The 22,602-nt window shown below is 38.1% G+C and overlaps 1 protein-coding gene across 1 annotated transcript in view; it reads left to right on the top strand.

The window, feature by feature from the left end:
• Positions 1 to 22,602, top strand: part of LOC136388496 (uncharacterized protein PF3D7_1120000-like) — a 419,710-nt gene that overhangs the window by 4,345 nt on the left and 392,763 nt on the right. Inside the window, exon 3 of the mRNA XM_066360321.1 lies at positions 18,022 to 18,042. Within this exon, the coding sequence (XP_066216418.1) occupies positions 18,022 to 18,042 (21 nt within the window). The remainder of the gene's footprint in view (positions 1 to 18,021; positions 18,043 to 22,602) is intronic.

Raw genomic sequence — 22,602 nt, 5'->3', positions numbered from 1 at the left:
CACAGAGTTTCTAGTTTTTTCTAATTTACTTATTTCACTAAGTATAATGTTATCAAGGTCCATCCATGTTGTCATTAATGATACTATGTCATCATTCCTTACGGCTGAGTAGTATTCCATAGTATGATATATATGTACCACATCTTCTTTATCCAATATTCTATTGAAGGACTTTTTGGTTGTTTCCATGACTTGGCCATTGTAAACAATGCTGCAGTTAACATGGGGTTGCATGTGTCTTTACGTACCAGTGTTTTTGAGTTTTGGGGGTATATACCCAGTAGAGGGATTGCTAGGTCATGTGGTAGTTCTATTCTTAATTTTTTGAAAAACCTCTGTACTTTCTTCCATAATGGTTGTACTACTTTACATTACCACCAACAGTGAATGAGGGTTCCTTTTTCTCCACAGCCTCTCCAACACTTGTTATTACCTGTCTTGTTGATAATAGTGAATCTAACAGGTGTGAGGTGGTAACTCATTGTAGTTTAATTTGCATTTCTCTAATAGCTAATGAAGATGAGCATCTTTTCATATATCTGTTGGCCATTTGTATTTCTTCCTGGGGGTAGTGTCCGTTCATGTCCTCTTCTCATTATTTTATTGGACTGTTTGCTTGTTTTGTTGTTAAGTTTTGTGAGTTCTTTGTATATTTTGGATATTAGGCCCTTATCTGAGCTGTATTTAAAAGTATCATCTCCCATTTAGTTTGCTTTTTGTTTTGTGGTCAGTTTATTTTGCTGTGCAAAAGCTTCTTAGTCTGATGTAGTCCAATTTGTTTATCTTTGCCTTCACTTCCCTTGCATTTGAAGTCAAATTTATAAAATGTTCTCTATGACCAAAGTCATAGAGACTTTAGTATCTATATTTTTTTCTATGTATTTCATTGTTTCAAATTTTATTTTTAGTTCTTTGATCTGTTTTGAATTAATTTTGGTAGAAGGAAACAAACTGTAGTTGAATTTCATTCTTTTGTTCGTGGCTTTCCAGTTTGCCCAGCACCATTTATTAAAGAGGCTTTCTTTTCTCCTTTGTGTGTTTTTGGCTCTTGTATCAAAGATGATTTCACCATACATATGTGTTTTATTTCTGGGCTCTCTGTTCTGTTTCATTTGTCTGAGTGTCAATTTTCTGCCCAATACCATGCTGTTTAGACTATCATGACTCATATAATTTGAAGTCAGGTATTATAATGTTCCCAGCTTTGTCTTTTTTCTTAGGGTTTCTTTGGCTCTATGGGTTTTTTATAGTTCTATATTAACCTGATGATTTTTTTGTTCCATTTTTTTAAAAAATGACTTTGGAATTTTGATGTGAGTTGCATTAAATTTGTATTGTATATTGCTTTGGGTAATATGATCATTTTAACTATATTTATTCTTCCTATCCAAGAACAAGGAATATTTGTCCATTTCATTGTATCTTTTTTTATTTCTTTTAACAATCCTTTGTAGTTTTCATTATATAGGTTCTTTATATTCTTTGTTATGTTTATTTCTAGGTATTTTGTTGTGGTTGTAACCATAAAAGAGATTATTTTTTGAGTTCATTTTCTGAAGATTCATTGTTGGCATAAAAGAAGGCAATAGACATCCATATATTAATTTTGTATTCTGTGACCTTTCTGTATTGGTTTATTGTTTCTAATAGTCTTTTTGTGGAGTCTTTGGGGTTTTCAATGTACAGGATCATATCATCTGCAAAAAGTGAAACCTTTGCTTCTTTTTTCCCAATATGAATGACTTTTTTTTATTTGTCTTGTCTAATTGCTCTGGCTAGAACTTCAAGTACTCCATTGAATAATAGTGGAGAGTGGGCAGCCTTGTCATGTTCCTCATTTTAGAAGAAAATTTATTAGCGTTTTGTTATTTAATATGATGTTAGCTGATAGTTTATCATAAATGGCCTTTATTATGTTTAGATATTTTTCTTCTATACCCATTTTGTTAAGTGTTTTAAACAGAATATGTTGTATTTTATCCAGTGCCTTTTCTGCATTTGTTGATAGGATCATATGTTTTTTGTTCTTTGTTTTGGTGATATGGTATATTTAGTTAACTCTTCTATATATGTTGAACCACCTTGTGGTTCCGGGATGAATCCCACTTGATAATGATAAATTACTCTTTTAATGTGTTGTTGCATTCAATTTGCTAGTGTTTTGTTTAGTATTTTAGCATATGTATTCATTAGAGATATTGGTCTGTAGTTTTGTGTGTATTGTCCTTGCCAAGTTTTGGTATGAGGGTTACATTGGCCTAATAAAATGTGTTGGGAAGTATTGCTTCTTCTTCAATTTTTTGGAAGACTTTGAGTAGAATAGGAACCAAATCTTCTTTGAATGTATGATAAAATTCACTACAATAGCCATCTGGCCCTGACTTACATGTCTTGGGTGGTTTTTGATAGTTGTTTCTATTTCCTCCTTGCCTAATGGTCTGTTTAGGATTTCTGTTTTTTTTATGACTCAGTCTAGGAAGATTGTATTGTTCTAGGAATTTATCCATTTCTTCTAGATTGTTAAATTTGGTGGCATATAGTTTTTCATAGTATTCTACGATAATTCTTTGTATATCTTTATAATCTGTGGTGATTTCTCCTCTTTCATTTTGGATTTTGTTTATATGAGTCCTTTCTTTAATTTTCTTTAGTGAGTCCTGCCAAGCATTTGTCAATTTTGTTGATCTTATCAAAGTACCAGCTCCTTGCTTTATTGATTTTTTCTATAGTTTCTCTGTTCTCTATTTCATTTATTTCTGCTCTGATTTTTATTATTTCTTTTCTTTTGCTTGTTTTGGGTTGCCTTTGTTCTTCTTTTCTAGTTTCTTAAGATATGAAGTTATGTGGTTTACTTGGGCTCTCTCTTGTTTGTTCATATAGGCCTGAAGTGATATGAACTTCCCTCTTATTACTGTTTTTGCTGCATCCCAGAGATTCTGATATGTCATGTTGTCATTTTCATTTGTCAGTATATATCTTTTGATCACTGCTTTTATTTCTTCTTTGATCTACTCATTTTATAAAAATATGTTGTTTAATTTCTACATTTTTGTGGGTTTGTTTACTTCTTTTTTGCAGTTGAATTCTAGTTTCAGAAGCTATGGTCACAGAAGATGCTTGATACAATTTCAATCTTTCTGAATTTGTTGATTTTAATTTTGTAGTCCAACTGATGGTCAATTCTTGAGAATGTTCCATGTACACTGGAGAAAAATGTATACTCTGATGTATTGGGATAAAATGTCCTGTAGATGTCTATCATATCCAATTGTTCTAGTGTTTCATTTAAGGCCAATATTTTTTTATTGATTTTCTGTTTGGATGAATGATCTAGAGCTGTCAGCGGTGTATTAAGGTCTTCAAGTATGACTGCATTTTTGTCAGTTTTTATTTTCAGATCTGTTAGTAGATGTCTTATATATTTTGGTGCTCCTTGGTTTGGTGCACTGTATACAGTGTGTCTGTAAAGTCATGGTGCACTTTTGACCGGTCACAGGAAAGCAACAAAAGAAAATAGAAATGTGAAATCTGCACCAAATAAAAGGAAAACTCTCCCCAATTCATACCTATTCAGTGCAATTTGATGTGGGCTCATGCACAGAGCTCCTTAGGTAGCTATCCCATATAGCCTCTACAGACTCATCACTGACTGATGGTCTACCAGAACGGGGTTTCTCCACCAAACTGCCGGTTTCCTTCAACTGATTATCCCATCAACTAATGTTATTCCTATGTGGTGATGGTTCATTAAAAACGCACCAAGCCCTGGCCGGTTGGCTCAGTGGTAGAGCGTCGGCCTAGCGTGTGGAGGACCCGGGTTTGATTCCCAGTCAGGGCACACAGGAGAAGCGCCCATTTGCTTCTCCACCCCTCCACCATGCTTTCCTCTCTGTCTCTCTCTTCCCCTCCTGCAGCCAAGGCTCCATTGGAGCAAGGATGGCCTGGGCACTGGGGATGGCTCTGTGGCCTCTGCCTCAGGCACTAGAGTGGCTCTGGTCGCAACATGGCGACCCCCAGGATGGGCAGAGCATCGCCCCCTGGTGGGTAGAGCATCACCCCATGGTGGGCATGCTGGGTGGATCCCGGTCGGGTGCATGTGGGAGTCTATCTGACTGTCTCTCCCTGTTTCCAGCTTCAGAAAAATGAAAAAAACAAAACAAAACAAAAACAAACAAACAAAAAAAAAACGCACCGATATTCATGTTATACTTTGTCATGGATTCGAATTTGTCGAGCCGCAAAACACACTGAACTTTCCTCTTTAGTGTCCACATCTCGACTGGCATGGTCATGGGCTGCTCTGTTGTATATGTGGTGTTACGTCATCATCTCCGCATGCGCACATACTGCCACATCATCCTACAGAAACTGGGAGGATTTTCCTTTTATTTGTTGTAGATTTTACATTCCTATCATCTTTTGTTGCTTTCCTGTGACCTGTCAAAAGCGCACCATGACTTTACGGACACACTGTATTAAGAAGTATTCTGTCTTCTTGATTCAATGTCCTTTTGATCATTATGAAGAGACTGTCTTTGTTTCTGATTACCTTTGCTGTATTGTAGTCGGCATTGTTAGATGAATATGGCTACACTTGCTTTTCTTTGGATATTATTGGCTTGGAGAATCATTTTTAAATCTTTCACTTTGAATTTGTTTTTATCCTTGTAGCGTAAATGTGTTTCTTGAAGGCAGCACACTGTTGGATTTTCTTTTTTGATTCACTTTGCTACTCTGTGTCTTTTTATTGGTGAGTTCAGTCCATTTACATTTAATATAATTATTGACACTTGAGGGTTTCTTATTGCCATTTTATAATATATATTGTTTTCCAATAGCTTTTATCTTGTTTGGTTCTTCTCTTTTGTTTTATTGTCATTTGATTTTGTTTGTTTGTATTCCATACTTTTTTCTCTGTTTCTTCATTATTAACTCATGGGTTTCTATAGTGGTTTTTATCAGAGGAGGTTACAATTAGGTTATAGAAAGGATATATATCATATTTTTTGTAGTACATTATCTCGAGTCTGTCTGCATTCCATCCTCCATTGCTACTGTTAATCTTTGTCCTCTCCCATTTTTTGTTTTTGTTGTCACATATTAATCTTGTTCTTATTGTGATCTTGTTGGAGTTTTACTTGTGATTTTGTTTTGTTGTGTTCTTTGTATCTGGTTGGAAAACCCCCGTTAGTATTTCCTGAAGTGAGGGTTTTCTGGTGATAAATTTCCTCATCTTCTCCGTATATGTGAATGTTTTTATTTCCTCTTTGTATTTGAGGGACAACTTTGATAGATATGTATTCTTGGCTGGAAGGTTCTCTCTTTCAGTACTATTGAATATAAATATTGGGGCCTACTTCTGGCTTGTAAAGTTTCTGCTGAGAAATCTGATGATAGCCTAATGAGCCTTCCTTTATATGTTGTATTCTTTTTCTCCCTGGCTGCCTTGAGGATTTTTTCTTTGTCATTGGTTTGTGATAATTTTATTATGATGTGCCTTGGAGTAGGCCTGTTTGGGGTAAGGTAACTCAGTGTTATGTTTGCTTCTTGGATTCAAGGCTCCAATTCTTTTCACAGGCTTGGGAAGTTCTCATCAATTATTTGTTTGAATATGTTCTCCATTCTGTTTTCTCTCTCTTCTCTTTCTGATATACTCATTATTCTTATGTTGCTCTTTCTGATGGAGTCAGACAATTCTCGTAGGGCTTTCTCATTTTTTGACAATTCTTGGGTCTCTCTCTTCTTCTTTTTGTAGCATTTCCAGTTGCCTCTCTTCTATGTCACTAATTCTCTCCTCTATCTGGCCTGTTCTATTAGCTAAGCTTGTTACCTTCTCTTTCAGTTCATATATTGAGTTTTTTTATCTCTGTTTGGTTCCTTTCTATCCTTTCAATTTCCATGGTGAAGTATTATTTTTGTTCACTAACTTGTATTTTGAGCTCTCTAAATTGTCTTTCCATGACCTTTTGTATTGCCCTGATTATTTTTAGGAGTTCAATTTTGAATTTTCAGTCATTTAACTTCAAGGTTTTCAAGTAATTAAAATTTTTTTCTAGAGATTTTTCTTCATGTATCTAAGCTACATCTCTGTCTTTTGTATCCATGACATTTGATTTTTTTCTCATTAATGGCATTTTAGACTGGCATTGTTAATAAGGCTAATGAGAGATAATGAAAAAATAAAATAAAAATTGAAATTACAGTGAAAAAAAATGCAAATTCTATAATGATAACTGGAACTAAAGCTACAAAGAACAAGAAGTAGAAACTGAGGGAAAATGACAAAAGACATAAATAATAAAGTCAAAAACATGTAAAATACCACAAAGAAAAATACTAATCAAAATATAATTGATGATGAATGATTGAATGATAGAAAAAGAAAAAAAAGTAAATGTTTTGAAATGAAACCCTCATGAAAAACAAGAATAAAAAATGTAACAATGTAACAACTATGGATAATGCAGTTCAAAAGGAAAAGGAAAGAATAAAAAAGAAAGAAGATAAAAGGACCAAAATGAAAACAAAAAGTTATCAAAATGAAATTTTTCCTGGTTTTGAATGGTAGGTTCTTTTTATTTTCAGCAGGTGGCGCTGTACGACAGGTTTTGCCCCTGTGGGGCTCTTGGGCAGAAGGTGTTCTGTTGCGTCACTGTGGCAATAACATAGGCTGCACTTCCGTCCTGTTGGTAGGCGGCGCTTGTGAGGGCTTGGAGGCTCTGACAATGGCAGTCTCAGTTTTCCAGGTGCCTCTCCCCACCACCATCTCTCCCACCTGCGCTAGCAGCCTGGGGACTTAGCTGTGAGGTTGCCCTAGCCACTGCTTGCAGAGCAAGAGGCACGAAGAGCAGCCAGGTCCTTTCCCCAGCACCACTCAAAGCACAGAGCTGGGTAAGGCTGTGCCAACCAGAGCCACCAGCGAGAACAGGCAGGGCGGGGAGCTGATTGCAGATGTAGCGCCTAAGGGCCTTCGAGCATGTCTATACAGCTCAGTGCTCCGCGCAGCTAATCTCTACAGCAGGGGTCCCCAAACTACGGCCCACAGGCCGCATACGGCCCCCGAGGCCATTTATCCGGCCCTCGCCGCACTTCCAGAAGGGGCACCTCTTTCATTGGTGGTCAGTGAAAGGAGTATAGTTCCCATTGAAATACTGGTCAGTTTGTTGATTTAAATTTACTTGTTCTTTAATTTAAATATTGTATTTGCTCCCATTTGGTATTTTTACCATAAAATAAGATATGTGCAGTGTGCATAGGAATTTGCTCATAGTTGTTTTTATGGTCCGGCCCTCCAATGGTCTGAGGGACAGTGAACTGGCCCCCTGTGTAAAAAGTTTGGGGCCCCTGCTCTACAGGCTTCACTCTTGTGCACTGTTTGGTAGCCCGTAACAAGCCACATACACACAACTTCAGCAGTGCACAGAGACTCCTGCACCCGCCCACTCAGGTACACCACACCTGTGGTCTCAGTCAAATCCGGGAATGCACTCAAAAACCTGCATCAGCCCTCCGGAATAGTCCCAGGCACAAGGGATCCAGCCCTTGTGCACGTCCCATGCTAGTGGCTGTGGAGCTGGGAATGCACATAGATGCTGACAACAGCCCACACAGATGCCTATCGCTGATAGTTTGGGGTTAAGCCCTACAGGCTGCACACGTGCCCATGCCAGGGGTGCCAGGTAGAGCTGGTCTCACAGTGTGCGATCGTGGATCAGAAAGCACACAAAGCTGCTGGCTCCAGCAATGGCTTCCACGGGCACCTCGCACCGGTAACCTTTGTCAGAGCCTGCCCCGGTGCTTGCCCCACATTCGCGATCTCAGGCAGAGCTGGCGTGCTCTTCCATTTGCTTGATCATCCACCCTCACCCAGCTTCCTCCCTCTGCTTTCAGACCCTCCACTTCACTCGGCTTCAGAGGAAAGTGCTCCTTCCTCAGATCAGTGAGGAGAGAGAAATACTCTGTTCTGGTCTTATTTCCTTCAGAGTGGATTATTTATTCAGCCACCCTTTTGCCCAATCGTACCTTTGTCTGGTGTGTGTATATTTCAGGTGCTCCTGAGATTGTTTTTTCCTCTGTCTTTAGTTGTTGAATTTGTTGAAATTTTGAGGAGAGATATCAGGAGCACCCCTCATGGTGTCATTTCTCTGGTGTCACCTCTAAGATATAGTCTTTATTTATGGAATAGACAAGACATGGCCACAATGTAGAGACAACAATTAGCAGGTGTAGGGATTTCACGGCCTCTTCTTTACAGTGTTTAGAAAACCTGTCTCATATATGTGAACATAGATATGTTTCTTCTATGTTAAGGGAAAGACACCAGAAGGTACAGTGAGAAACAGAATCTGTGACAGATGATCCCAGTCCTGTTCTTTCCTGCATTCAACACCATGATTTTTAAGATATTCTGCATTCAGGAATGAATTAAAAGAGAAACTCAAACACACTGTGGTTAAAACTGAGTCCGTGGACATAAACATGGAGGACACAGCACCCAGACCCCTGACCCTGTGTCACTGGGAGGAGCTGTGTGTCAGTGCTCCTTCCACAGTGTGGTGTCCACTGTGCACGATGTCGCTGCCAGAGCACTGAGACTCACTGAGCATATGGATGTTTAAAGCATCCAATGAGCATAGTTAAGATGAGAAATGGAATAACAGAAACATAAGTATTTCAAATACCAAGAATATTTTCAGCATAGCCTGTGGTGGCCCCGTGGATAGAGTGTGGACCTGGAACACTGAGGTTGCCAGTTCAACCCTGGACTCACCCGGACACGGCACACAGGGCAGCAGCTACAGCTACAGTGAAACAACTGTCCATTCACATAATGCGCTCCTGCCTACCATTTCTTCTCTCAGTAATATTAATAAATAAATTCCTTTTTGAAAAACTAAACAATTATTTTATATAATAAACATCAAAACTAATATTTTTAAATTTTTATATTGTTTTGCCAGTTTAACTCAAAAATAAATAAATGGACAAGTAAAATAAAAATGCTTGACCTGAGGTAGCACAGTGGATAAACTGCTGACCTGGAACGCTGAGGTCACCAGTTCAAAACCCTGGGCTAGTCTGGTCAAGGCACCTACGGGAGTTGATGTTTCCTGCTCCTCCTCCTTCTCTCTCTTTCTCACCTTATTAAAATAAATAAATAAACAAATAAAACAAATTAACTCCATTTTCCACCTTTTTATTTGCTGTGTAATACATGCAGAGAATAGTGAGGTCTGAGCCAGTGTGCAGGTGTGTGATTGTGGGGCCATGTGTGATATGACTTGTGTTTCTGTGTTCATCTGCAACGTGGTTGGGTTCATTTTAAATTTGAATTAATCAGTACATTTCAATTCTCTTTGGCGGTTATTTCCAAGAAATTGGCATTGACCTTCTTTTTCTTTTTCAGAAAAATTTAAAAAGCATTTGGTAAAAATTACTGATATTCTTTACTCTTGATCCTCTTAAAAACATCTGGGGTATTTCACCCTGTGATACTTCCAGCCTTTTTATCCAAAGGTTTTCCTTTGGCCTGTCTGCCTCCTAGGAGTTTACTGTCTCCCCTGGTCCCACCTTCTTGAGGCAGGGCTTTTCCCATTTAGAACTCTGTTCATTCCTGTCTCTTATTTTACATTCTTTCCCATTCCGTCATTTCTCATTTTACACAGTTATTTCTCTGTAAACATTGGCTGCTTCTGCCTTGCAGTTAATTGTCAGAGTTCCATTAAGACATTGGTGAGATGAAGGGTATCAAGCTGACAGATACATGGTTTCTTATATATACATATATTTTAAATTTACATTAGCATGTATATACATATGAATTTATATGTATATATTTCTGGAAAATATTTAAACTTAAGACCTCTGTAAAGCATTCCAAGTTTGAGGACCCATTAGTATTCAGTTGTTACTTCTCCAGACCCCTGAGAGAAAAGACTCCAAACTTTCTTTGTAAAGTGCCTCTGATCATTGCCTTTTCAAACCCTGTGTCATGATCAATATGTCATTCATTGGTCAGATGTGACAGAATGGGGCATCCCTCTTCCACTGTTCTTGATATATGACACAGATGTTCCAAAGTACCTACATATTTTACATAATTTTTTCTGGCCTTAAAAAATATCTAATTGTACTAGTTTTTTATACTTTGGCATTATGGTGACACCATAAGCAAATAAACAGTACTTAAAAATAAACAACTCACAGAAAAATGAAATGTTTAAGACACATAGAAAAGTGATACAGCTCTGATCTGTAACTTTTATGTGAAGGATGCAAGAGAAATTATTGGCCACAGTGTTTAAGAAAAAGAAAATTTAACCATTCATACTTAATATTGTCTTTTTCTAACAAGTACAATTACACTTTTGCCATGGTACTGGTCTTTATGTATATATCCCTGTAATGTACAGAGCAGGTGTCATATGACTAGTGCAAGAAAACTGTTTTGGTGAGATGGGCACCTCTATTGTATGCTTATCACAGCTGGTTAAGTCCCTGTCTTGTCAGTGAATGATTGTAATTTAAACTAAAAAAAGGTGATCGTCCAGTGACAGGGGAAAGCTTAGGGTTGCACATCCCAGAATTTCTGACATAACTTCCTCATGGTTTAATTTTCTGATTTAGTAACTTGTGCACAAGGGATATGGGAGGAAAAACAGTATTGACTCCTAAAGATGAAGATTTTTAAAACCCACAGAGGTGGTTCAATGTGTACTCGACAGTGAAGTAAGACGGGTTGGGTCCATTTCTGTTTTCTTTCTTATTGATGTTGTGTTTTACATGAAATAAGTTTCTTATTTTTTCAACTTCTTTTCAGATGAGAGTACACTGAGGAGAGGTAAGTACTGATAACCTCCTCCCCTTGTCCTCCCCTCACCTGTTCCTTATTCCCTTCTCTTCACTCTCAGTGATCATCTGCCTTTGTCTCAGTGTCTTGGCCATTTAACCCTGATTAGTCATCTTCATTTGTTTTTTTCACTTCTCCCATTGTTACCCCAGCATTTACCTTGCTGTTGCAATCAAGGAGACAGAGCCATTTGTCAGATGAATTTTATGAAAATGATATCGGGAAATATAGGTACTTTTAAAGTTTCTGTGTATAATTTTTCTCCAAGGAAAGTAAGGTCATTTGATTCAGAAACTTCCTCACTGTCATTTCTTTCCCTTCATCTGATTTACTTAACTTCCTTCAGGCCTGAGTTAAAACAGACACTCAGATACAATAACATTGAGAGCTAATAGCTGGACAAGAATGTTGTGAATAGATGCACTTAAAAACATAATCCTGTATTGACCTATGAGAGCAGGCTTTCAGTAACTGTTGTACAGTGGTTGTAGCAACTTTGTACAATGTAGGTACTGCAATTAGAATGAAGTACATACATATATATAGACATTCAAAGGCCATTTTAAATATGACACATATCTCATAGTGGCCCACATGAGTAAATAGGGATCAAGAGTAATTTTATTTAAAAATATCAGAATAAATATTTTAAAATTTTAACATAATTCAATAAATATATTTTATTACTCCTCTTTGAAATAGTTTTTTATCATTTTATTGAATTTATTGGGGTGAACTTGGTTAATAAATGTCTGCAGGTGGCAAATGCAGAATTGTATAACATATCATCTGAACATGGCAGTGTGGTCAACACCCCAGTCACATATCCTTCTGTCTCCCATATATTTATTTTAAACCTTTATGTCCCTACATATCACATGGTAGTTTTCAAATTGCAGTGATGATTTCAGTGGGATGGATTTTTAAGGTATATTCTTTATTCATGAAATAGACGAGTCTTATTCACATTACAGAAACAACATTAGCAGATGTTCGCTTTAGCTGGATCTTATTTACACTGTTTAGAAAACCTGTCTCTTGTATGTGTGTTTAAATTTCATTTCTAGGTTAAGTGACAGGCACAGTAAAATCCAGTGAGAAATAGTATCTCTTTCAGAGAATCCCAGTTTTTTCTCTCTCCTAAATTAGGCAGCCATGAATATTTAGATATTCTTCATTCAGGATCAGATAAAACAGAAACTCAAATACACTGTGGTTAACAACCAACCCATGGACAATAAACAAGGAGGATGCAGCCCCCAGACCCCTGACCTTGTGTTACTGGGAGGAGCTGTGTGTCAGTGCTCCTTCCACAGTGTGGTGGTGGCCACTCTGCACGATGTCGCTGCTGCAGCAATGAGATTCACTGATGTGTTTAAATGCATTTAATGAACATACTAAAGCTACAAAATGAGTAACAGAAACATGAATATTTCAAATAGACCAAGAATATATTCAGCCTAGCCTCTGGTGGCCCCATGGACAGAGCATGGACCTGGAACACTGAGGTCGCCAGTTCGACCCTGGACTTGCCTGGACACAGCACACAGGGCAGCAGCTACTGTCGGGAGCCGATCAACGACTGCTGGCTGACAAAGTCACAGCAGGAGAAGACCCACAACTGCTGGCTGACAAGGTCACACCAGAAGAAGATCAAAAACTGATGATTGACAAAGTCACAGCAGAGAAGACCAATGGCTGCGGGTTGACAAAGTCACCACAAAGGAAAGGCACAACGATACTTCCCCCTTTGACCTTTTTGAATTAATCTGGCCTTATATCCCCCCTTTTTCTGGCTGTTTGCTATTATTTATGGCACAGGGATAATAGTACCGTGCTTTCCCTGTAGATTCATAGTAATTTCTTTGGAAATGAGACAGAGGGTGTGAGTTCCACAGAAAAGCCTGTAAGCCCCTTGAACTGGGCTCATAAACATAAGAGGCTGGCTATGATATCCCTCGTAAAGGGTTAAGTTTGTAGGGGAATTTCTTCTTATTAATCATGTTAGAAAGAATAGATTGTGAATGGGTAGGAGGCGGTGGCTGTGCACAGAGCACCTTTCAGCCTTCACTTAATTCATCATTTTTCCTCCCTAGCCTTTTCATGTGATAGAGTAGAGAAACTTTCCTTTATTCTTGCTTACCTGACCTGCAGATGGTGGAACACTCTAAGAAGAATATAGTTAGAACTTAACTAGTGTGTGAATATAGTAAGTAAATAAAATTTGACTAGACAATAGAATCTTAGGAAAGGAGTAATGGAATGGTCCCTTGCGTGGCCTGGGATGGGAACGCAGTCAACAAGAAAAGAATGTTTTCCTAAGAGACTTGTTTTATGACTGAAGGCAGTTGCTGGGCTTTCTCAATGAGATGTTCTCATGAGATTTATATACTTTCCAAGATTCTCTGATAATGAGAGGAATGGGGGGTCATCCATAGAAGCAATAACAATTAATGTCTTCTGAAATTATGTTGCTATTAAGCTACCTTGCAAGTGCACTCTATATATCTTTAAGTAAAAGTTACTCTTAATGTTATGTCAATTTCTTAATGGGCAAGCCTTTTGTTATCTTGTGAGAAAAGTTAGGACACTGCATAAACTCAAGGCCATTTGCCTGAGCAAGCGGTGGTCCTTTGCTAATCCTTAATGATTTTATCTGTTAATCTCTCTCTGCCCCTTGACTCACAACAACAGTAAAATTGAGTTATTAGTTAGTACTAATCCTTTAAAAGCTTTTACCAATGTTGTTATCGCTATTCAAATTATTTTGTAGTTGTACTTTGAATGATTTGCCACCTGATTTGTAGTTTATAGATATAAATTAACTGTTATCTGGAAACATGTAAACATAGTGAAACAGAAGCAATGATTAATACCATGTAATTGTAACTTGGTGTGAGTGTATAAAAAAGGAGCTGTACTAGCATTTGGCAGAGATGCCTGGCAGTAAATGCTAACTAGAGAAAAAAGAGAAAGAAAAGAATTCGGCTCTCTCAGTCGAATTTCGCCGATGCCGTCTCCTTCTGTGGGACCCCTGGATTCCCCCCGGGACTGGACCCCGGCAAGCTACAGCTACAGTGAAGCAGCTCTGAGTCCACACGCTTCCCTCCTGCCTCTCATCCCTTCTCTATGTAATATTAACAAATAAAAAAGTCTTTTAAAAATTTTTAATTACACAACAAAATTCATATTTTAATAATTTTATATTATTTTATTTAAGTAACTCTCTTTCCAACTCTTTATTACTGTAGAACACCTGTGGACAGTAGTGAGCTCTGAGCCCGTGTGTAGGTGTGTGTTTGGGGGAACATGTGTGATTTCACATGTGTTTGTGTCTTCATCTAAATTAAACCTAATTTTAAATTTTAATTTATCTGTAAATCTCAATGGTCTTTTGGTTGTTTCCATAAAATTGACATTGACTTTTTTTTTTTTTTTTTTGTCTTTTTCAGGACATGTTAGAGAAAAACTAGGTAAGAGTACTGACATCCTTAATCCACTTGAAATCATCTGGTTTATTTCTCTCCTTGAAATTTCTGGCCTTTTTACCCAAGTGCCCTCCGTTGGCCTGTCCTCCTCCTAGATGTCTATTGTCCACTCTCCCTGTTCGAGCAGCATTTCTTCCATTTGTAGCTCTGTCTAATTCTGTTTCTTACCTCCCATCCTTTCTCATTCCTCCTTTTGTCATTTTACACAACTATTTCCCCATAGACAATGGCTGCTCTGTCTTTCAGTAAATTGTCACAGTTCTATTAAAACATTGGTGAAATGAACGGTTTTAAGCTCTCAGATACATGATTGTTTTTTATTATTATTTATTTATTTTTGTATTAGAGAGAGAGAGAGAGGAGAGGAGAGAGAGAAAGAGAGAACTGGGTGAAGGAGCAGGAAGCATCAACTCCCATATATGTGCCTTGACCGGGCAAGCCCAGGGTTTTAAACCGGCAACCTCAGCATTCCTGATCTATGCTTTACACACTGTGGCACCACAGCTCAGGCTGATTCTTAAAATATACATATATTATCCCTGGCTGGTTGACTCAGTGGTAGAGTGCCGGCCTGGTGTGCAGGAGTCCTGGGTTCGATTCCTGGCCAGGGCACCCAGGAGAAGTGCCCATCTGCTTCTCCACCCCTCCACCTCTCCTTCCCCTCTGTCTCACTCTTCCCTTCCCTCAGCCAAGGCTCCATTGGAGCAAAATTGGCCCAGGACACTGAGGATGGCTCTGTGGCCTCTGCCTCAGGCGCTAGAATGGCTCTGGTCGCAACATGGTGACGCCCCGGATGTGCAGAGCATCGCCCCCTGGTGGGCATGCCCAGTGGATCCCGGTTGGGCACATGCGGGAGTCTGACTGCCTCCCTGTTTCTGGCTTCTGAAAAATGCAAAAAGAAAAACAACAACAACAAAAAATATACATGTATTATAGGTTTCTATTAGTGAGCATATATATAAATGATTATGTATGTATTCCCAGAAAATATTCAAACTTACCCTCTATATGAAGTATTTCATGTTTAAGGTCCAATTATTACACAATTAGTATTTCCCAAACCTTTAAGAAAAAAATGACTCCAAACTTTCAGCATTCATTGTCTCTCTTCATTGTTTTCCCAAAGCCTGTGTCATGATAAATACCTTGTATCATTCACTGGTCAGATGTGAGAGTGGGGTGTGCTCTTCCACTGTCCTTGATCATCTGACCCAGGAGTTCCAAAGTCTCTAAATAATCGACATAATTTTTTCTGGATTTTAATACTATCCAACCATGCCCTTTCTTGGGAAGGTTAGACAATTAAATTTAACAGGGTGACCTTGGTCAACTAGAATGCCTAGATTTAGAGAAAACATCTCCACATCATTTGAACCATGCTTGTTTTTTATTCTTCAGCTTTATTGTTGAAACCAGCACCAAATGACAACAGCACTTAACATTAAGCAACTTACAGAACAATAAAGTGTCTTAGAGCACATGGAAAAGTGATACATCTCTGATCTGCACCTTTTATGTGAAGGGTACGAGAAAATAATTGATCATGATGTTTCATAAAGAAGCAAATTTAATCATTCAAAACTTAAAATAGTTTTTTCCTAATCCTGGTTATAATCATATCTTTTCTTTACGAATGGTCTTTAGGGAATATGCAGTGTGTCTGTAAAGTCATGATGCACTTTTGACCGGTCACAGGAAAGCAACAGAAAAAAATAGAAATGTGAAATCTGCACCAAATAAAAGGAAAACCCTCCCGGTTTCTGTAGGGTGAGTGGCAGCATGTGCGCATGCGCAGATGATGAAGTAACACCATGTAAACAGCACAGCAGCCCATGCCCATGCCAATCAAGATGTGGACGGAACAGAGTAAAGTTCAGTGTGTTCTGTGACTCGCTAAATTCAAATCTGTGACCGAAGTGCAACGTGAATATCGGGGCGCAATTATAATGAAGTGCCACCACACAGGAATAACATTACTCAGTGGGATAAGCAGTTGAAGGAAACTAGCAGTTTGGTGGAGAAACCCCGTTCTGGTAGGCTATCAGTCAGTGACAAGTCTGTAGAGGCTATACGGGATAGCTACCTAAGAGCCCTAAAAAATCTGTGCGTGAGCCCACATCGAACTGCACTGAATAGGTATGAAACTGGGAGAGTTTTCCTTTTATTTGGTGCAGATTTCACATTTCTGTCGTCTTCTGTTGCTTTCCTGTGACTGGTCAAAAATGCACCATGACTTTATGGACACACTGTATACCCCTCTATGCACAGAGCAGGATTCATGTGAGGAGTGCAGCAAAACCTGTTTTGTGGAAATTTGTGTCTCTCCTGTTCACTCCTCATCGCAGGTGAAGTCCATGTTTCCTGTGTGAATACATGTGTTTTTATCTGAAAAAGTTGATAGTCCAGTGACAGGGAACACTTAGTCTTGCACATCCCAGAATTTCTGACCTAACGCCATCATTGCTTTATTTCCTGACCTGGTTTCTTGTCCACAATGGACATTGGAGGTGAAACAGTATGACCTCAATGGGTGATGTGTCCTCTGGAATCTTGTTGTAACTACTTTTGTAAATATGTTTCAATGTGTGCGCCAGAGTGAACTACAAAAGAGATTCGATTTTTTGTCTTCCTCATTCAAGATAATCTGTTTTACTTGGAATGATTTGTTTATTTCCACCTTTTCCCTTTCAGCTGAGAGTGAACAGGAAACAGGTCAGTACCAATAACTCCCCTCTCCTTCCCTCACCTGGTCCTTATCCCCTGTCTTCTCTCTCAGTAACCATCTGCCTCTTGTCTCAGTGTCCTCGTCTTCCATCTCTGATTCCCTGTGTTCATATGTTGTTCAGTTTCTCACTTTATTACCTCTTCAATTGTCTTCTTGTTGAAATAAAAATGATAGAGCCTTTCTATCAAATAAATTTTATCAATAGCATATCTATAAGTGTAGGTAGTTTTAAATATTTTGGTTGTAAGTTTTCTCTAAGAACAGCTCAGGTCATGTGATTCAGAACTTCCCTCACTGTCATTTCTTTCCCTTCATCTGATTTATTTCGTTTCATTCGGGCCTGACTTAAAACACACACTTAATACAATAATGTTGAGAGTTTTAGTTGGAGAAAAACATTGTGAGATGACGCACACAAGAACCTAACCCTGTATTTACTTATACAAGCAGAGACCAAGAATATTTTCAGCGTAGCCTGTAGTAGCCCCTGGATAAAGCATGGACCTGGAACAATGAGGTTGCCAGTTCGACCCTGGACTTGCCGAATCATGGCACACAGGGCAGCAGCTACAGCTACAGTGAAGCAGCTATGAGTCCACACCCTTACTCCTGCCTCCCATTCCTTTTCTCTATAATATTAGAAAATAAAATATTTTCAAAAATAGATTAGTTTATAAATTTAACAGCAAAAACAATATTTTTAAATTGTTATATTATGTTATTAAATTTACCTCATTTTCCATAATTTCCTGTACTGTAGAACACCTGTGGACAATAGTGAGCTCTGAGCCCGTGTGTAGGTGTGTGTTTGGGGCGGGCATTTCTGATCTGTTGTGTTTGTGGTTCATCTGAAATGTGATTGGTTAATTTCAAATTAAACCTTACCAGTAAATTTGAATTCTCTTTGTGGTTCTTTCTCATGAAATTGACGTTGATTTTTTCTTTTCTTTGTTTTTCAGAACAAATTGAGAAAAATAAAGGTAAAATTAGACTTTATCGAGATAGGTGCCTCTACTGTATGCTTCCAATCACTGCTTAAGTTTCTGTCTCATGTGTGAAAAATTCTTTATCTGAAAAAGGTGACAGTGCAGTGACAGGGGAATGCTTAGTGTTGCACATTCCAAAATGTCTGACCTAACACCATTATCCTTTTACTTCCTGACTTAGTGTCCGGGGCACAGGGGACAGGGGAGGACACAGCACTGCCTCTGATGTGACAGGTCCTCTTGGAACCCGATGGTTCCGACCTTCACAGATCTGAGTCAGTGTGAGCTCCTCTGTGATCTAGGAAAGGGGACGCATTGTGTGTTCTTCTGTACCCGATATTGTGTCTTCACTTGGAATGAGGGGTTTATTTCTTCCTTTTCCTTTTCAGCTGAGATTGGACCCAAGAGAGGTAAGTGCCCTTAGCCTCCTCCCTGGTTATTCTCTCGTCTGTTCCTTAGTCCCCTGTCTTCTCTCTCAGTGACCACCTACCTTTTGTCTCAGTGTCTTGGCTTTTTAACTCTAATTGGTCTTTTTCATTTTCTTTTCAATTTCTCTCAGGATTACCCACCATTTCTCATCACACAATCACTGAAGAGGGCATTTCAGTCAAATGAATTTTATCACTAATATATCTGGAAGTTTAGAAACTTTTAAAGTTTTTGAGTGCAAGTTTTCTCCAACGACAGCACACGTCACTTGACTCAGAACCTCCCTCACTGTTTTTTTCTTTCTCTTCATCTGATTCACTCAGATTCATTCAGACATGAGTTAAAACAGACACTCAGGTTCAATATGGTTGAAAATTACTAAGTGGACCAAAATGTTGTGAATAGACACACGTAAGAACTAACCCTGTATTTACCAATACAAGCTGTCTTTCAGTGACTTGTATAGTGAAGGTACTGCAATTAAAATAGACTACATTTATATAAAGAACCATCAAAAGACTATTTTAAATATGACAAATATATCATAGTCCTTTCTTATAGAGTGAAAAATTAAAATATGATTTTATTTAAAAATATCAAATATTTTTAAAATTCTACAGAATTTTTAAAATATGCTTTACTTCTCATATTTAAAGCATGGTTTTATGTTTTTTAAATTTATTGGGGTGACCTTGGTTAATAAATATATGCAGGTCTCAGGTGCACAATTCTGTCACACCCCATGTGTACGTCACAGTGTATTCCCCACCCACTCACAGTGTATTCTTTGTCACCCTTCTATTTATTTTAAACCTTTATGTCCCTGCATGTCACATAGTATTTGTTACTTGCAGTGATAATTTCAGTGGGATGGATTTTCAAGGTTTTTTCTTTATTTATGGAATAGATGAGAATTGTCCATGTGGCAGAAAGAACCATTAGCAGATGAAACACATTCGCTGGCACTCTACAGAGTGTAAACAACCTGTCTCATATGTGAGCTGAGATATTTGTTTCTCAACTAAGGTAAAGGCTCAGTAAGGTCCACTGAGAAACAGAATCTCCGTCAGAGAATCCCAGTGCTTTCTCTGTCCTGAACTCAGCACCTGTAGATATGAAGATATTCTTCATTCAGGAATGAGTGAAACAGAAACTCATACACAGTACAATAAAAAATCAGTCCGTGGACAAAAACATGGAGGACGCAGCCCCCGGACCCCTGACCCTGTGTCACTGGTAGGAGCTGTGTGTCAGTGCTCCTTCCACAGTGTGGTGGCCACTCTGCACGATGTCACTGCTGCAGCAATGAGACTCACTGATGTGGTTAAAAACATCCAATGAGCATACTAAAACTAACAAACAGAATAACAGAATCATAAATATTTCAAGTAGACCAAGAATATTTTCAGCCTAGCCTATGGTGGCCCTGTGGACAGAGCATGGACCTGGAACACTGAAGTCGCCTGCTGGACCCTGGACTTGCCCGGACTCGGCACACAGGGCAGCAGCTACAGCTACAGTGAAGCAGCTATGAGTCCAAACACATTGATTCCATGTCCCATTTCTTTTCTCAACAATATTAATAAATAAAAGCTTCTCAAAAAATACAATTATTTTATAAATTAAAGAGCAAATTCAATATTTTTAAAAAAGTTTGTATTATTTTACTAAATTAACTTTTTTTCACCATTTTACTTACTGTACAATACCTGTGGACAATAGAGAGCTCTGATTTATTATGTACATGTGTCTTTTGGAGGGACATGAGTGATTCAGCATATGTTTGTGTGTTTATCTGAAACTATTCTCATTTTCAATTTGGATTTATCAGTAAACTTGAATTTCTTTTGTGGTTGTTTTCTGTGAAATTGACATTGACATTTTCTTTTTTTCTTTTTCAGGAGAATTTGGGGCAGAATTTGGTAAAATTACTGATATTCTTGTATTCTTGGTCCACTTAAAAACATTTGGTTAATATCTCTCTTTGACATTTCTGGCTTTTTTATTCAAGCATCTCCTGTTGGCCTGTCCTCACCCTAGATGTCTGATGTCCCCACCCCTGATCTCAGACAGCACTTCTCCCATTCAGGGCTTTGCTGATTCCTGATTCACCCCGTCCATCCTTCCCCACGCCTTCTTCTGTCACTTTACACAGTCATTGCCCTGTGAACTTTGGTGACATCAGTCTTGTAGGAATTCCCACACATTCATTAATAATTTGGTCACATGAACAGTTTCGATCTGAAAGATACATGGATTTATTATTTATTTATTTATTTATGTATATGTTTGTGTATATACACAGACATATACACATACAGATACACTCACATTGATATATATGTATGTGTGTGTGTGTGTGTGTGTGTGTGTGTTAGGAAAATATTTAAACTTGGGACCTCTATCAAATATCACAAATTTGAGTGCCCATTACTACGCATTTATTACTTCTCCAAACCGTTAAGAAAAAAGCCTCCAAACTTTCAGCATCAGAGTCTCTGTCCATTTTCTTTTCACAGCCTGTGTCAAGATAAATACCTGATGTCATTCACTGGTCAGATGTGAGAGAGTGGGTGGCCTTCTTCCAATATCCTTAATTATATGACCCAGGTGTTCCAAGGTCTCTAAATATTTTACATAATATTTTCAGGCCTTTAAAAATATGCACTAGTTCATTATTTATTCTTTGTCATTAAGTTGACACTGTTATCAAATGACAAACTGCAATTAAAAATAAACAATTTGCAGAAGGAGGAATTATCCTAAAGTAAGGGAATGTGTGTGTTTTTAAATCTGAAAAACGTGATAGTCCACTCACATGAGAACGCTTAGTGTTGCACATCCCAGCATTTATGACGGAACTCCCTCATTGTTTAATTTCCCAACTCTGTTTCTTGTGCACAAGGGACAGTGGGAAAAACAGCATTACCTCTGAAAGTTAATGTTTCCCTTCGAACCTTATAGTTTCTGTTTTCGCAAATATGTTTCAATGTTTCCTCCACACTGAACCAGAAATGGGGACCCGTTTCTGTTCTTCCCACCAGAGAATCTGTTTTCACTTGGAGAGATTTGTTTATTTCTTCCTTATCCCTTTCAGCTGAGTTTGAACAAGACTTAGGTCAGTACCAATAACCTCCCTTGTCCTTCCCTCACCAGTTCCTTATCCCCTGTCTTCTCTCTCAGGGACCATCTGCCTTCCGTCTCAGTGTCTTAGACTTCAACTCTGATTCCCCGTGTTCAAATGTTGTTCAGTTTCTCACACTATTACCCTCCAATTGTCTTCTTGTTGAAATCAAGGAGATGGAGCCTTTCTATCAAAGAAATATTATCAACAATCTATCTGGAACTGTAGATACTTTTAAAGTTTCTGATTGAAAGTTTTCTCCATGATTGTAAGTTATTTCTTTCCCTTTTTCTGATTCTTTTACCATAATTCAGGCATGGCTTAAAACTCACACTGAAATAATATAGGGTTGTAAATTAAATGGTGGAAAAGAACATTGTGATTAAGCACGCATAAATACCGAATTCTATCTTTCAGTAACTCTCGTGCAATACTTGGAGCAACTTTGTACAATGTAGGAACTGCAATTAGAATATATTTGCATATATATATATGTATATATATATATATATATATATATATATATATATATATATATATATTCAAGCAAAGAGCATTGTAAATATGACTGATAGTCATAGGGGCCATACAGAGTGATAAGTGGTCAGGAATAATGAACTCACAAAACTCAACAACAAACAAGCAAACAATTCAGTCAAAAAAAAAAGTGACAGGACATGAACAGACACTTCTACCAAGAAGAAATACTAATGGTTAACAGATATATGAAAAGATGCTCATCTTCATTAGCTATTAGAGAAATGGAAATGAAAACTACAATGAGATCCCACCTCACACCTGTTAGATTGGCTGTTTTCAACAAGACAGGTAATAACGAGTGCTAGAGAGGCTGTGGAGAAAAAGGAACCCTCATCCATTGCTGGTAGTAATATAATTTAGTACAACCATTATGGAAGAAAGTATGATGGTTCCTAAAATAATTAAGAATAGAACTCCCATATGAGCTAGCAATCCCTCTCCTGGATATATACCCCAAAACT

This window comes from Saccopteryx leptura, chromosome 1 (genome assembly GCF_036850995.1).
Source record: "Saccopteryx leptura isolate mSacLep1 chromosome 1, mSacLep1_pri_phased_curated, whole genome shotgun sequence".
In the NCBI taxonomy this organism is placed as follows: Eukaryota; Metazoa; Chordata; class Mammalia; order Chiroptera; family Emballonuridae; genus Saccopteryx; species Saccopteryx leptura.
Note: the sequence above shows the minus strand (reverse complement) of the source record. Positions and strands in the feature narration are given on the sequence as shown.